The 16,581-nt window shown below is 36.7% G+C and overlaps 1 protein-coding gene across 1 annotated transcript in view; it reads right to left on the reverse strand.

Moving 5' to 3' along the window:
* AP3B1 (adaptor related protein complex 3 subunit beta 1) overlaps positions 1-16,581 on the reverse strand; it is a 141,490-nt gene that overhangs the window by 62,827 nt on the left and 62,082 nt on the right. The window contains exons 15-20 of the mRNA XM_035100070.3: positions 11,567-11,743; positions 7,187-7,373; positions 6,139-6,269; positions 4,867-4,993; positions 2,894-3,044; positions 226-391 (exon numbers count right to left, since the gene is read on the reverse strand). Of these exons, the coding sequence (XP_034955961.3) occupies positions 226-391; positions 2,894-3,044; positions 4,867-4,993; positions 6,139-6,269; positions 7,187-7,373; positions 11,567-11,743 (939 nt within the window). The remainder of the gene's footprint in view (positions 1-225; positions 392-2,893; positions 3,045-4,866; positions 4,994-6,138; positions 6,270-7,186; positions 7,374-11,566; positions 11,744-16,581) is intronic.

Genomic DNA, 16,581 nt, shown 5'->3' on the forward strand with positions numbered 1-16,581 from the left:
TGCAGTGGTTAATCATCACCTATAAACAGTCTCCTCCTTCTAGAATTGCAAAGTAACAGCATATTAATTTTCATTAACTTGCAATAAATGTTTTTGCAAAGGTTCTCCAATCAAAAACAAAGAATACGAATCTACAAATGTCCTGCTTCTACACATCATAAAGGCAATGAAAATGCACCTTCAATAACTCTACTTATGAACACTTATATAACATTGAAGATATACCTTGGGAGGAAGTGACGTATGCACTGTTTTTCGAGTCTCCAAACTACTTTCAGAGTCAGATTCTGAGCTGGAGTCTGAAGAACTTTCCTCAACCGAACTAGATTCTGAATTTGAAGCTAGAGCTGTCTGACATTCCACTTTATTCTCTTCTGTGCCATCAAAGTCACTAAATACAATATACATGCATAAGAAATTCAAGAGAAAGTTATAAAATCTATAAAATGAGCTAATGTTATATTATCAACAGCATTATTATTATTAACCTATTTACACCTCTTTCAAAAGGCTGTGTAGTGTTGACCATATATCAAATTAGTGAACAGCTATGAGCCTCTAGATAGGGACGTGGGTGGCACTGTGGTCTAAACCACAGAGCCTAGGGCTTGCCAATCAGAAGGTCGGCGGTTCGAATCCCCGCAACGGGGTGAGCACCTGTTGCTCGGAACCTGCTCCTGCCAACCTAGCAGTTCGAACGCACGTCAAAGTGCAGGTCCCGCTCTGGCGGGAAGGTAAACAACGTTTCCGTTCATTGCTCTGGTTTGCCATAAGCAGCTTAGTCATGCTGGCCACATGACCCGGAAAGCGAGATGAGCGCCCCAACCCCAGAGTCGTCTGCAACTGGACTTAACGGTCAGGGGTCCCTTTACCTTTACGAGCCTCTGGGTGTTACACAAAGCCTCCTGGCTCCTCCCTATGTAAGAATGAGCAAAGAAACCAGAAGTCTTCTACTGGGGAGTGCTATGGGCTTGTATACTCCAATTTGTATATACCAGTTTCATTTGCCATATTCTGGAGCACAATAGCCATACCTAGTAGAGATGGTTTAAAGTTGGTTTTCAGCTCTGGCTTGGAGACAAGCTATGTTAACAGTAACCATAATTTGTCTAATTCATACATCACCACAAGCCATGAAGGAGCACCACATTCCTGGTGGCTATACCATGATTTGTTCATGATGCATGAACCAGGGCCTATAAGCATGTGCCATGGACTATGAAGAGAGTTGCTTTTTACAACCCACTAAACCTTTTACAGGTCCCATGTACCTAAATCAATCTTTCCCAACCTGGGCTCCTCGGATATTGCTGCACTAAAACTTCCACCATCCCTAGCCAGCAAGGCCAGTGGATGATGTAGTCCAACAACATCTGGGGACCCAAGATTGGGAATGGCTAAACTAAATTACATGGCATGATTTCAGAAGCATGATACATGAACCAATCATTAAAACTGAGCAAAAATTTCTGTACCATATAATTAAAACAATGACATTTGATTATTAAGGAAGGGGAGGGTTTAGCCATAAATCTGGATACGTTTGCTAAGATATTTGTTAAGGTAAGCACTGGCATTATGCTATTATTTCTAGGAACAATGTTTAAATGGGGAAAGAAACAGCCTCACAGCAGAGTATTAATACAAAATTAGCAATCTGAGAAAAATGCAAATCCATTCTCATTTTCCAACTTGCATTGCTCTAACTGGAAATACAACTGTCCGTCTGCAATTCTTCCTCATATTATATCTCTATTTACCTCTTTAGTTCCTGAGACGTAAATGGCAGTATTCATTTTAGAAATAATTCAATGTAAACCCAATATTCCTTTAGTAAAAGAAAACTATTTTCAATACACACAGATTTCTAATTTGAAGATATGATTTTTCAGGGCAAACTTATTTCATTACTCAGTTTTGATAGGTAATCATTGTTTACCTTACTGCTTAAGAGTTTCAGATGTTAATCTAATGAACATTTTTTACTAGTAACTAGCTTTTTAACTTTGCAATGATGAAAAGCCTGTATTAATTTAACCTACAGATTTCATTTGTTCTGAACAGGAAAAACAATATAAATCACTTTTAAAATCATTAAATCTTGACTTAAATTAATAAAGTCATAATTAGGGCATTATGCTGTGTTTGTTATGGAAGTGGCAGGGCGAGCTGCTTTAATTACTGTCTGTAATAAAAGGAGCAGAGTGCGTACTGCGCCCCAATCAGCGCTGTCAGCCACGACTGAGCTGAGCTGCAAACTCATCAAGTGAGCTGGCAGCAGGCTACAGAGTAAAAGGGCGATCATGTCTGCAGAGGCCACTTGCTGACAGAAGTGGAAGAAACAGATTCAGACAATCCAAGGTATTAGCCCCAATTACTTAAAATTTTAATGATATTTTAATACATGTTAACTCTGTTAGTAATAGGCAATCTTAAAAAGCCCTAACACTTAAGCAGCTTCTGACCGTCTCCCTTCACGGCCCTTGCCTCCAATATCTGGATCATAATCCTTTTAATATAACATTATTTAGGGAAAAATCAATTGCCTTAGTTGCATAATGGCAAGATATAGAAGGATTTAATTTTAGCCCTCAGCAAAATCGCTGTATAAGGTAATTAAGTGTTTCATAAAGTGGCATGATAACTGTTCAGCCTCCCAAGGTTATGTTAATACACTCAGATCACCACCTAAATATTCAACAAAAGTTACATTAAAAAAACCCAAGCTGCTAAATTTACATATAACATATATAATGGAAAAGATGAAAATGGATAGCATCTTTCCAAAGATAATATCATTATTAAAAAAACATTAATGTGTTCATTCCACAGACACTTTGGCATCAACATTCCAATTTGCTACCTGTCATAACAAAAAAAAACCCCTACATACCTCTTTAAAACTGCAGTCCCTTTTTTTGAGACACCACTTTTGGCTTTGGGTTTCCTGTTACCATCATCTTCAGTAGAGGAGCTCTCACTACTTTGCTCACTGCTGTCTTCTTCCCCTTCCTTTTTTTCTTGTTCACTATCAGATCCACTCTCTATAAAATGCAAAACGAAAAGCCTTTCATTTGTAAGAAATTCAAGTAAATAACTTAATAAAACTATTTAAGTTACTTGGTGTTTAAGCACCCTGGCACAATCCATGTATTTAAAACTGTGAAAGCTGGCTGCTAGAAAATGCTGCTTTTATAATTCTACACAATTTATTCAAAAAATGCAAGCACTCAATAATCTGGTTTGTAGCTATCATACCCCAAGGGGGTGGGGAAGAGGAAGGAAATTAGACATGACCTCCCATGTCCTCTACCTTCATTCCTCTGTTCTAATGTAGCATCATCTTTAACATTTAAGTATTTAATCTATTCTTGAACACACATCTAGTGATGACAATTTAATCAGGAATTTAAACAAGTTATTCGTTTTCTAATCGGCTGGAAAGTGTTTCTAATATCTAACTTAAAGGTACACTTTCCCAGTTTCAGTCCATTGATTCTAGTTATAAGCCTTAACAATCCTTAACATTTTTTTCTATTGTGCCCTCAGTGTTCAAGAGAGTATGTCAACTCGATTCAAAAACATGTAATTTCTATATCTATATGTACATGTGTCTATATTATTTATACCTGTACTTGAGCCATTTCTTAGATTCAAATGATGGATGTGATGGCTTGAATTGCCAACATGGCCAAGATGAAGTCATGGAAAGGCTTGCATAGCATTACAGATTTTAAAATCCTTTCACCACATATTTTATATATAGTCTTCAATTTCAGATTCTTGCAAAGATTTAGAAAAAAAAGACTGCAGAATATATTACTTTTATATAATTCACTTTAAGAAAGTAATATCCAATGCCAACATGATTTACTGATCAGCTGGTACATAGGGGACTCAATAAGAATTAATGAAAGTTATGTGGCCCTAGAAAAGTAGCTAACTCTCCCATATCACAGACAGATAACCATATCCACCCATACACAGAACTGAAATCCTAAAATCATATCTTAATGTTCCTACTCAGGGCCGTCTTGAGCGGATTGCGCGCCCTGGTGCTGAGGGGCGGAGATCGCTCCGCCGCCCGCCCCGCCCTCGCAGGGCGCCCAGCTTACCAGCCCCCCCCCATGGTGCACTGCGCCACCGGGGGTCTACGACGAGCCGGGCCTGTTCCTACTCACTTCTAAATAAATGTTAACTTCACATTTTTACTAAAGCTCAATATGACACACACTTCTGGTATATTTCTATTTAACATACCCTCCAACAGGTCACACATATGGAGTGAATGAAGCCCCTACTACATTAACAGCCTTTTCCTGTGGCTGTCAGATTGTTGACTTTCCTCTCAGCTAGCTCCCTACTTGTAATATTTCCACCAGCAGGCTAAGACCTTCCTTTTTAGAAGACAAGGTGCATACAGACAACTTTGACAACTGGGCTGCTACCAGGGCAAACAGCATTTTAATGTGGTTTTAAAATGTTATTTGTTGTATTTAAACTATTGTTTTTAACTAGTTTATTTTTATTACTTTGTACTTTAAAATAAAAAATTTCTGAGTATTTTAAAAGAGTCAAGATACAGGAATAGGTAAGAGCACTGATGTGAATCTACACACATGGGAGTAAGGCTCTGAAGTCCATTTTATTTTCGTCTGAATAAACAGGTTTAGCTTTGTACTCTAACATAGAAACCACATTATGTGACTATAAGAATACACAGGTCTATTGATACACAGTGCAACAATTTTTCTTACTCAAAAGATAAAATCATTCACATGCAACACAAATTAATGGGTTTAAATACTGGGACTACAGTCTGTATTTCATAGATCTGAACTGTGATCTTTCTTTATCCACACATACCACTGTCACTGCTGCTAGAAGAATCCTCACTTTCCTCCTCTTCCTCCTCTTCTGATTCAGAGTAGAATCTTCCATCAGTGTGTTTCTTTTTCTTTTCCTTCCCTAGTATTGAAGTCCATTCTTTTGCCTATTCATGTTTTTTTAAAAGAACACATAAAAAGTTGTGATAAATTTTATTTACAACCACGAACACTCTCTTTTCTGACCAGTCACACAGGAGTGCATGCACACACACAGAAGTAAGATATAATCTAACATATAAATAAGGGGAATTGTACTGAGCACTCCCAAACAAACATTTATACCAAAAAGTTAGAATAATCAATGCGGCTTACAACAAAAAATATTAAAAACACAGTACAATTTTATCTCATCAACACAAGTTATTTGTGTCAACTGTAAACACATCTATATTTACTTTGCAAAAAATAAAGAAAAATGACTGGAATTTTTATTTATTATTTACCCTTTCCTATTCTATTTTATGCTATTATACACATTTGGATGATGTGCTTTATGTCCTTCATTTTTTGTTTTCTTGGTGCTGGTCTCTGATGGCAACAATAAAGATTTGATTTGAAAAATTAATGAATATTCTGATCAATAAATATGTTTAATAATAAGGAATACTTCAACATGTGCCCTGGCTTTGCTTCCGCTCAGACAGCAGAACATTTTTATCCTGGTATGGAGGAAGGAAACCAACTTTGTTATGCCAACCAAATAAAAATAAGAAAACCTGCTAAAAGGTTCAGTATCTACCTAGACTCAACCCACCAAGTTGCACAACTTCTCTTCAATCATCAAGATGTGCTGTGAGCAGCCATCTCTAAGCAACACCCCCAACTCAACTACCTATTTTAGACCAATTGTGAGCATTTTGGTGGTGTTGAAAGGCAAATATGCATTAACAGTTTGCGTTATCCAAGAACAGATATTAAATCTCTTGATGTTTGCAAATCGTAGTAAACCACATGATATTCAGATTAAACTTGGAAGGCTGAATTAATTACTGGAAGTACTCATATACCAGTAAGCAAAGCTGGAAACAGAGTGACGGAAAGAAAATATATACAAGGAAGATACAGCAGAAGAATATGAAGCAGAAGAATATGAATATGTCAACAGCAGCTGAAAGGACATTTTATAATAAGTTTATTGAAACCCAATTGGAAGTCTTGGTAATTAAAGTACCCCCCCCCCCGTTCCTAAACACACTTGCATAATTCCAAGCTCCCAAAACAACAATATTATTTTGAAAAGTCAACATACCGGCTCAATTACTTCTACATTTCTCACTGAAGGGTCAGGTGCAACCTCTGGCCAATTAGACAACTCCAGATAGCCATTGGCTTTCATGTTCAGAGTATGAGACAAAGTACCAAGCTGATAGTGCTCCCTATCTGTTGGGGGTGGGGGAGGGAAAGAGGTGAAAAATATACTGACATGAGCTCTATATCACAAAGAGCAATCTTAATCAGGACTAAAGGTAATTGGCGTTACATTACCTCAAATGTCATGGAATAAATATAAACTAGGAAGCTCTTCATAGGTCAAAAAACTGATTCCAGTCCATAGATTACAATAATCTCACCCATAATGGTCAATAAAAAAGCTAATCAGTCAGTGTGTTTAGAGGTGTTGCTCTGAAATGTAGCTTCTCTAAAAATTACTTTACTGTGAATATTAAGAATGACAGCACAGTTAAATAATCCATATACATGTCTTGGCACAAACACATCCAGAATTTTAATAGTTTTTTCTTTGCAAGGAGTGCTGCTTTCAGAGTTCAAAGCAGGATTAAAAAACCAAAGTATGATTTTTTAAAAAAGAAAACAGATAATGTACATAATAAACAGGATTATTTTAAACAGAACAGGGAGCAATGGCTTAGGAGCCAAAAATGCCAGTAATCCTAATATACCAAACACAAACTTAATCTGGAAGTAACTTTAGTTTGATGCTTCTCAATAATAATAATAAAGCCACTCTAGAAGTTCAAAATTTTGTGAATGGCCAAAGACCTTTCTACACTGACTATGATTAGTACAAACATAGCAATTTTTATTATTCAGAAAAGGTAAAACATAGACATGACAAAATAAAATTTTAAATTATTTTGGATTACCAGATGTCATTAAATGTCAGACTAAGAAAGAATTTAGTGTTGACCACTCTCCCTTAAAAATTGTGAAACTAAAATCATGTTGCTCATTTACAAATTGTAAGCAGACTATTTAGCAAAACTTGTTTTGGTAACTTAAGAATACAGATCTGCAGATCTGCAAATAAGATTTGGTAGAAAATTTGACTGACAAACCTTTAAAAGGAGACTCGAGCACTGGGGCAGGCTTCTGTGCCAGAAATATTTTTTTGGCATATTTGCTTAAAGCTCCACTCTTCTCATTTGGAACAATGAGCTGCCTAATAAATCTTGTACGGTCTCTGATGTCGTAGCTTTGATCATACTTGCCGAGATTTAATATGTACTGGGTAAGCAATTTTGTCTGTGAAAAACAGGTCAAGAAGAGAATACAAGTTATTTATGATTATTGATAACTCTGGATAAACATATTTAAAGAGGTAATAAAAATGAATGGTTATGTCAAACAAATGTTGTTCCATAGGGAATATGCATTTCTAAAGCAGTAAATGGAATTTTGAAGCCAACGCACATGTCCTCTTCTGTATTGGGGAGGTGAATGCTGAGTACTGAGAAGCAGCCATGTGCTAGATTATTAAACTGCTGAAGTGGAAAGAAAGGCATCATTAAAAAAATAATCATATATGGCAAACCCGCTGAAGGGCCTACGTGAGAATAATGAATGTGGAAATACAACTAAAAACATGGCACTCAAAACTTAATCGGAAAAATATGCAGGACATCAAAACATCAGAGGGTATTAGGAGGCTGGCAACCTGCTTCTGCTGAGGTGTGTTTTATGAAGAGATACTGTCCCTGGCATAAGCAGTGTCTGCACTCTGACTGCACTCAGTTACTTTACTCTGAATTATGACCCATTAAAGCAGACACATGAATCACTGAACTGGATTACTGCAAATTATTTGCAGTGCATTTAGCTGTTACTTTTTCATAAAAGCAAGCTGCTGATGCCCTCTAAAAACCAGGATAAAAGACTTCTTCCCTTTCCCCCCTCACAGCTTAAAGCTTCTGGTAATATTGGTCATTTATTTATATACGTAAAAGCCGGTTATATTATCACAGCTTTTTATAGCATAACCAGACTCTCTAATTTGATGTGTAGGAATATTAATTATTAAAATTACCCCATGCATGTTAACCTTAATAACTGCATAAGAGAAAATTGGAAACATTATACAAATAGTCCACTGAATACAATTTGTATAAATGTATACAAAAATGCAATTGATACAAAGATCAAAACACTGTATCACTTAAAAGAAAAATATGCATGTGTTATAGTTGAAGAAAAGCTGCAAATCTTATTTGAGTTTATAAAAAGACACATCCTTCAAATTCACAGAATTAAACTCTGATATATAAGCATGCTTTTCTCAAAAAGATTTATATTGAAAAAGCACAATCTCTTTGAAAGAATTTTCTCATGATGCAGATTTGAGTATTTTGTTGCTCTATAATTATGCCTGAAGAATGTCAAGTAGTATACACTGTAACATGGACAATTATATTTCTTTGAAGATATCCAATAGTCCTTAGTTCAATATATACAGTTTCATTAGAAATGCAATTCAGTGTTGTTTTGAATGCTTTATTCTGACTACAAAACTGCATTAAGTGAAACCAGTGGCATATGATTGTGGCTGCTACTGATTATGGAATATTAAGGCAAGTTGGAAATTTCAGGGGCTTTCAGCACTGAGAAACCAACAGAAAATTGCTGAAACAGCAGATCAAACCCATCAATTCTGTTCTGATTCTTAGTGCTACTGATGCCAGACACTGTCAGGACTAGTTTCTGCCTACTTCTCTCTGACTATAGAAGGGCGTAGCAAAGTTACTAAAGAAGGAAAATGATCAGCTGGAAATAGAAGGAAGAAATTTGGAACAAATGTAGTGTTGGTTATGCTAATCAAAACATGGAAACACTCAAAATTTGGCAGGGCAGCCCTTTTCTTAAATGGCCTCACAGGTGATGGTTAGATTTCAAAATGTCAACTGAAACTCAATTACACTCTGATATGACCCATTAAGTTTGTGAAAAGGAAATCTGGCAGACTTATTATTGCTGAAACACCACTGCCCAATCAAAAAAGCCAAACATGAAGTTCCAAGTCTTGTAAAAATCTTTCTATACAAAATATTGACTGTTATGTTGGATGGTAGAGGACATTTAGTCTCATGCATCTTTCTTCCTAGAAGACACTAATGAACTCATGGATTTTGGAGATATAATAATGCGTCAGTCAGTCAGTCAAATTTATTGCTTATAGCCAAAGGCTGCTGCAATGTATACAATGTTGTTCAATAAAATATATACTAATACAATACAAAAACTTAAAAACATTTGTATTGTCAATACTTGACGTAATCTGCACAAAGCTATAGAAACTCCTTAATATACAAATTGAAACAATAGACAATAACATTTCACGGGGCCACTAATATATTAAAAGTAATGTTAAATAATACAATAGACAATTATGTACTGTACAAGGTTTAGTAATAAAGATACAACTTGGTGTAGATGGGGTCAAATAAATTCATCTAGATATAATAATGCAGGAAATTGTTGTAAAGGCAGATAAAAATCATACAATGTTGATCAGACATAATTCAAGTTACAGGTAGGTAGCTGTGTTGGTCTGCCGTAGTCGAAACAAAATAAAAAAATTCCTTCCAGTATCATCCTTAGAGACCAACTAAGTTTGTTATTGGTATGAGCTTTCGTGTGCATGTATCTGAAGAAGTGTGCATGCACACAAAAGCTAAACCCAAAATGATCAAGGGACAGCAGCAACTTCTCTATGATTAAAGGTTAGAGTTTGGGCTATTTAGTTTAGTTTAGAAAAAAAGCTAAATGGGCGGCGGTGGCGGCGGACATACTGGAGATGAATGAAATTATGGGTGCAGTATGGAAAGCAGATAGATGCATTTTTCACACTCATATAATACTAGAACTGGGATGATCCAATAAATCTGAAAAATACCTAAGGGCACTTGGGAAAGAACCAATGAAGGTAAATAATGACTGAAAATGGGGGAAAGGGGAGAGAGATTAATTTTGCTTTCAACAAATCTCACCTTAGGTGTTGCATATGAACCAGGAATCCTGCTTTATAGGCAATATTTAACTAACCCACGGTTTGAAATTGACTTGTGTATCTATTTTATGAACCAAAATCATATTTGTATATAACAGTAAGCTGAGATTCTGAACTTTTCTGCTGCTATTGAGACTTTATGGCTACTATGCATGATAACATTACTACATCCAGTGTCAGAGGCAGTATACGGTATGTCTCGGAAAACCAGTTGCTGGGAAGCACAAGTGAGGAGAGCGCTTATGTCCTGCTTGTGGGCTTCCGACAAGCATCTGGTTGGCCACTGTAAAAACAGGATGCTGGACTAGATGGGACCTTTGGTGTCATCTAGCAGAGTTATTCTCATTGATTCTCAAATCTTATTTCAACTTAATATTTATAGTATTTGAATGGCAGAGGCATATAATTTTAAAATGTTTTAGAGTTCTGTTTGATTAGTTTGTACTGAAGGATAGAATCCAAAGTTGCACCTGATCTTGGGCAATTTGTCACTCCCCCTGCAGTTCCCTGCACCAGAGCCCATACAAGAGAATGCTGTGGAGAGGAGGGCGTGGTCTTCTGCTCAGTCAATATTGGAATAAATCCAGTATCTATGGGTTCTGCATTATGTCCAAGTTGTATGAAACTGTATTTCTTTGGATTAAGGTGCATCTTTTCGCTGAACTGTCACTAAATGTACACAGGTTTCCTAGGTTGTAATTCTTTTGGAAATATCTTTTGCCTTTTAGACAAGTTTTAGGATTCATCTTTTCCTCTTCATTTTGTTATATGACTAACCTTGGGTATGCTGATGAATTTCTGAACCAAGGAAAGGGAGGTTATTAAAAGGATATGAATACTGTAACTCGAAAGCTTGAAGCCTCTTTAGTTAATGTTAGTCAATACAGTGGTACCTCGGTTTAAGTACACAATTGGTTCCGGAAGTCTGTACTTAACCTGAAGCGTACTTAACCTGAAGTGAACTTTCCCACTGAAAGTAATGGAAAATGGATTAATCTGTTCCAGACGGTCCACGGAGTACTTAAACTGAATAATAATAATAATAATAATAATAATAATAATAATAATAATAATAATATATTATTTATACCCCGCCCATCTGGCTGGGCCTCCCCAGCCACTCTGGGCTGCTTCCAACAGAAATATTAAAATACAATAATTTATTAAACATTAAAAGCTTCCCTAAACAGGGCTGCCTTCAGATGTCCTCTAAAAGTCTGGTAGTTGTTTTTTTCTTTGACATCTGGTGGGAGAGCGTTCCACGTATTTAACCTGAAGCGAACTTTCCCATTGAAAGTAATGGAAAGTGGATAAATCTGTTCCAGACGCATCCATGGAGTACTTAAACTGAAAGTACTCAAACCGAAGCGTACTTAAACCGAGGTATGACTGTATGACTAAACAGACTTGTGTTTTAGTTTTCTCTCATTCTTACCTGCTTTGAGTTGGTTAAATATAATTTTGCTCCAAGATTTAAAATTTGCAGCTTCACAAGGTCATCTTCATCAGTGAAGCTCTTGGCCAGTTTTCTTAGAACATCAGGGGCTATTTTTGGAACTCGTTCACAGTATTCTCCAGTAAGCCAAAGAATGCTGGCCCTAGCCACGGGAACCTTAAAATTAAAAAATGAGTAAACACACAGTAATTTATGCATTTGTGAAATACATTTCCTCAATGGTATGCACGTTGGAAAAATTAAGACACTTGAAATAAAATCATCACAGTCAAACTAATGGTAAATTAGTATCAAATGCATACTTAGGCCTACTAGGAAGGTGAGGGGCAGAGAGCCAAGCACAACATGGTGGTTCAGAGGGAACAGCCATTTACCTACTGTAGGGTTTTTTTTGGGTGGGGGTGCTGCATGTACAAGTACAGATTTACAAAATAATGACTACAGATCAAGGTTTTTAACAGTATAATTTTGCTATTGGGATCAGAAGTCTTTTTGCTGTTGCTATTGTTAAACAACTGGGAATTGGAAACCATTGCCACTCTACCATGAGGCTTCTCAGTAGATTCTTGTCTAGTTCCTGCCCTAGTTCATCAGAAACTGTTGGATGAAAGACTCAATGGGCGAGTCTGGTAACCTCCAATAATATGCCAATTATGAATGACACATGCATTTAGATTTGTTTGCTGATTACATATAAAACCACAAAAAATGAGTTATGCATACCTATATGTACCATGAGAAAAATAATTTACACATAAAGTTCATAACTGACATGTGAATACTTTGTACTCTGGTATCCAATCCCATATGCAAAACATATTGTAACTGGGCACCCAGCATAAAAAATATCTTCATGCTACTAACAAGATTCTAAACATTGGGAAATGTTAACATGGTCCCTTCACAATGCTATAACTTTTTTGTGTTTGATATGTTCCAACACCTGCTCTTCACAAGCCTCCTAAATCATCCTATACCATTCATATTAATCCTTTATCAAACCTTGGCTCTGTTGCCAACTCAGCTGCCAATGCTAACAAAAAGAGCTAAAGAGTAGAACAGTACAGTGGAACCTCCGGTTACGAACTTAATTCGTTCCAGAGGTCCGTTCTTATCCTGAAACCGTTCTTAACATGAGGTGCGCTTTCGCAAATGGGGCTGCACGCACGCCTCTAGTGCACGACTTCTGCTTGCATCCTGGGGCAAAGTTCGCTTCCAGGAGACCTACTTCTGGGTTAGCGGAGCTCGCTACCCGAAGCGTTTGCAAGGAGGATGGTACGTAACGAGAGGCATTACTGTAATAAACAATGATGCTTCATTTATCACGTTCATATTACTCCTCAGACTATAGCAACAGGAGGGCAGCAATACTTTAGTTTGACCAGCTGAACATTGTTGTCATCCAGAAATGTTGAGCTCCAACTCCCATCAGCCCCTTCTAGAGTGGGCCAATGCTTGGACTATAATTCCCATCATCCATAACAATACCTGGAGGGCTACAGGTTTCCTTCCAACTAGGATCACAAGATAGTGATTAAATTGCTATTACTGGACAAGCCAACTAGGATGTTTCGTAGTATGAGGCAAAGTTGTCATGCCATGGATGTAATATTTTAGAAACTGCAACTGCTTTTTTTACGCTACTTTGCCAGACCCTTGGGATACTCACTTTAATTCTTCTCAGTAAATTATTAAGGCTTCATCATGTACATTTTACATATCTGTATGCATGTTCTGAATCACCACAAATACAAGATCTATGGGCATCATATATTTAAGCACTAGTCTGGTTACCACAGTCTACAAGAGATCATATGAAGGTGAGTGAGCAGACTGACAGGAGAGGGATGGAGAGCTCTGCCCCTCTTTTGCATGCAGTGAAGAAAAGCAACAGGCTACTGCATGAAGAACTTCTCCATCCCTCCTCTGCAAGCTCTTAGTCGGCCAGTATTTTTTTTAAGGGTGGAGCAGAGCTAGTACCTTTTATGATCTTGTTTACAAAACTGGCCTATGCATTTTTGTGGGATGGATAGATGTCAATTCACCCTCAAAATTATGTTCCAAGTAGCATGTATTTCAAGCAAGTTAGAATATTTTCTTATGGCTCCTCCTTCTAGCTCACTTTTCTCAAATTCAAAACAGAGATGTCATGTTCAAGCCAACCAAAGGAAAATGCTAACTACTACATTCCTAATCTACCTAACCATTTATTTGATTGATAAGGTAACTACTACTAAATTAATTGTCATCTATCAGAGAAAGTGAGGATGCAAGCAAGAGAAAGTTAGTACACAAATGTTAGAATATACTGATAACACAAATATGTCTGGCTTAACCATGATATAGAGAGATACAAAACTAGAAGTAATATGCACACAAATATTCTTTTATTTTACATCTTACATCCATGCAATCATCTGTGAAATAGTAACCTGCATTTTAAAACACATGTAAGTTTAAAATGAAGTATTCCAATGCTGAAGAGCTGCAGTTTAGTAGGATCTAACTGGATTGGTCCCTTGAATTTAAATTACCTATACATCAAGAAATAACTAACTAAAAAAGGTCTCCTTTCCAGTCTTCCACATCTCATCTTTCCCTTGCCCCAAGGGCAACACTATTTGGAGATATTGATTTACATGAATCTTGGTTGTTGTAGGATAGTTAATATATTCCTGTGCATGACACAAAACACATAAAGGTCCAGTAGCTCCCCCACTAATTAAGTTCATTGGATCTATTTTAACTTACATTCCTATCCTGAGTTATTCTCAAGTAAAACCCTCAGTATTTTTTAAAAAGAAAAAAGAAAAGAAGGCTTGCTTAACTCTTGGTCACCAGACTAAACATAAATGCCCATTTCACTTTTTGTCTGTTTACTTCTAGTGGAAAGGTTTTCATGCTTTATGAATTTTCTTGCTGCACGAACATGATCAACAGATGTATATTTATTCTCAAGTGATCTTAAGTGTCATACAGAATGTGCTCTCTAAAGTTTGTGGGACCTAAGTCATCTAGGATGATAATTTTCAACACGTGAAACTGGTACCCAAGCTAGGTTACAACAAGAGCAATACCACCATGCAAATTTAAGGCAAATAATTAAGAAATGGGTCCCCTAGAGTCTGATCTAGGAGGCTGTAATGAAACACAGAGATGTGAATTATTGTCTAAGGCTACAGGAAAATAGCCCTGAATGCTGATATATCCTGCAACCCCCCACCTCCGGTCCATTTATGCCAAAATACAAGCCAGTTTGCTTCTGCACTGGTGCATTCTGTATCAACCACAACCTTTAAACAGTCTTCAAAGTCAGCCTCAACTTGAGGCTCCAAAAGAGTGAGGAATAACAGAGAAACCACTGGGATCTGTTTTGTGCTGTATATGAAAGGGAAAGGCCATTTAAAGCCCATTTAACTACTCAAAGAGCACCATAAACAGTTTTTGTTTTTTTTTAAAAGAAGGCATCCTATACATTCTCTGGCACTATAGCAGGACCTGTTGTATTCTCCAGGACAGTGCATGTCATATTGCATTCGCTGAACTGAACAACAGGAACCAGAAATATTGTATATGCAAAAATTAGAAATCGGACCTTTAGTATCATTGGCCCAGTCCTGTGAAATACCCTGCAAACAGAGATTCAGAAGGTGCCTTCTGTGTCAACACCTGCTGAAAACTTTTTGGGGTCCTCCATGTCTATGCAGGCAATTAAGAGTACACCCCCCACAATGGACTATTAATGTTTGTTCTTAATTTATTTTTGTTTTCAACTTGCAACTTTTTATGACGTTAGTGTATGATTTTATATTTTTATATTGTTGTAAACTGCTGTGATAGATTTTTTAAATGCAGCAGTATATAAAGAAAGAATAATTTAAAAAATTGTATGAATGGCCACAAGCAAAACTTCCTTAGAGATATTGTCACTAGAAAACATTCTGAATTATACATCTCATTAGGATTCCCTTTCACCCTCCCAGCTAGGAAGGAGGGCTAATGAGTCTAACATGCTCTAGAAAAAGTCAGCAGCTCCCCTGGTAAAATCTGACAAAGAACATCTTCTTGAAGGTAAGGGATGAACTACTTGAACAGTTACTGGCATAATTATGCCCTCCAAAAAAGCCTAATAAGCACCAGCCTTTGTTTCATTTCTCTAAGGATGTCCCAAGATGATTCAGAAAACCAGATACCAATTGATTATTTCCACAGATTCACTAATCTTGACTTACTTTGTGCTCTCAAAGTGTCTTTTGTCATGGAGTTCCCTACTTGACCAGTAATAACCTGAGCTTCTTGTTCTAGAAAGGAACTACCTCTTTACTTCACATAATGTGCTTGGTTACTATACGCATGACATCCCATTACAATACAGACAGATACCCTATGGTATTTAATTCTATACTTCATACAGCTGTACAGATGAAAACGTCCATAACTAAAGACCCTAATGCATTCTACTTAAACTAGATCCCAACAAAGCATTATGGAAAAACTGAATTATTAGTCTAATTCAGAATATAAAGTACAATTCTGTGACAACAGCATTTTAATTTTGAAACCTCCAGTGACAAAGTGAAAAGATGCACTGAACATCTATTATGCAAGAAAAGTTTTAAATGCTTGAGTACATTTGCTGAATGAAATGTGGTTAAGACTGATGTCATTAGTATACAGTGGGAAAGGGGTTATTTCTAACGTTCCAAAGGTTACGCTGCATTAAGACCTTACTCCCAAACTATTATTTTAAATTGGACTAAAGAATAGTAATTGAGTGGTACATTAAATTTTCAAGTATAGGAGAAGTTCAAGCTGCCTGCAGAACTGACAGATACTTCTAAATAAGAATATATGGGTAACTTCAGTTTTCAGTTATGATAAATTATCTAAAGAAATCTCTATTATCCACTTGTGTTTAAATGTTACAGTAGTACCAGATGTTACACATGGCCACAGTTTATACTAAAGACAGAGTCTCTAGTCAAGGGAAGGAA

The sequence above is a fragment of the Zootoca vivipara genome, chromosome 10, assembly GCF_965207765.1.
Source record: "Zootoca vivipara chromosome 10, rZooViv2.hap1.1, whole genome shotgun sequence".
Classification (NCBI taxonomy): Eukaryota; Metazoa; Chordata; class Lepidosauria; order Squamata; family Lacertidae; genus Zootoca; species Zootoca vivipara.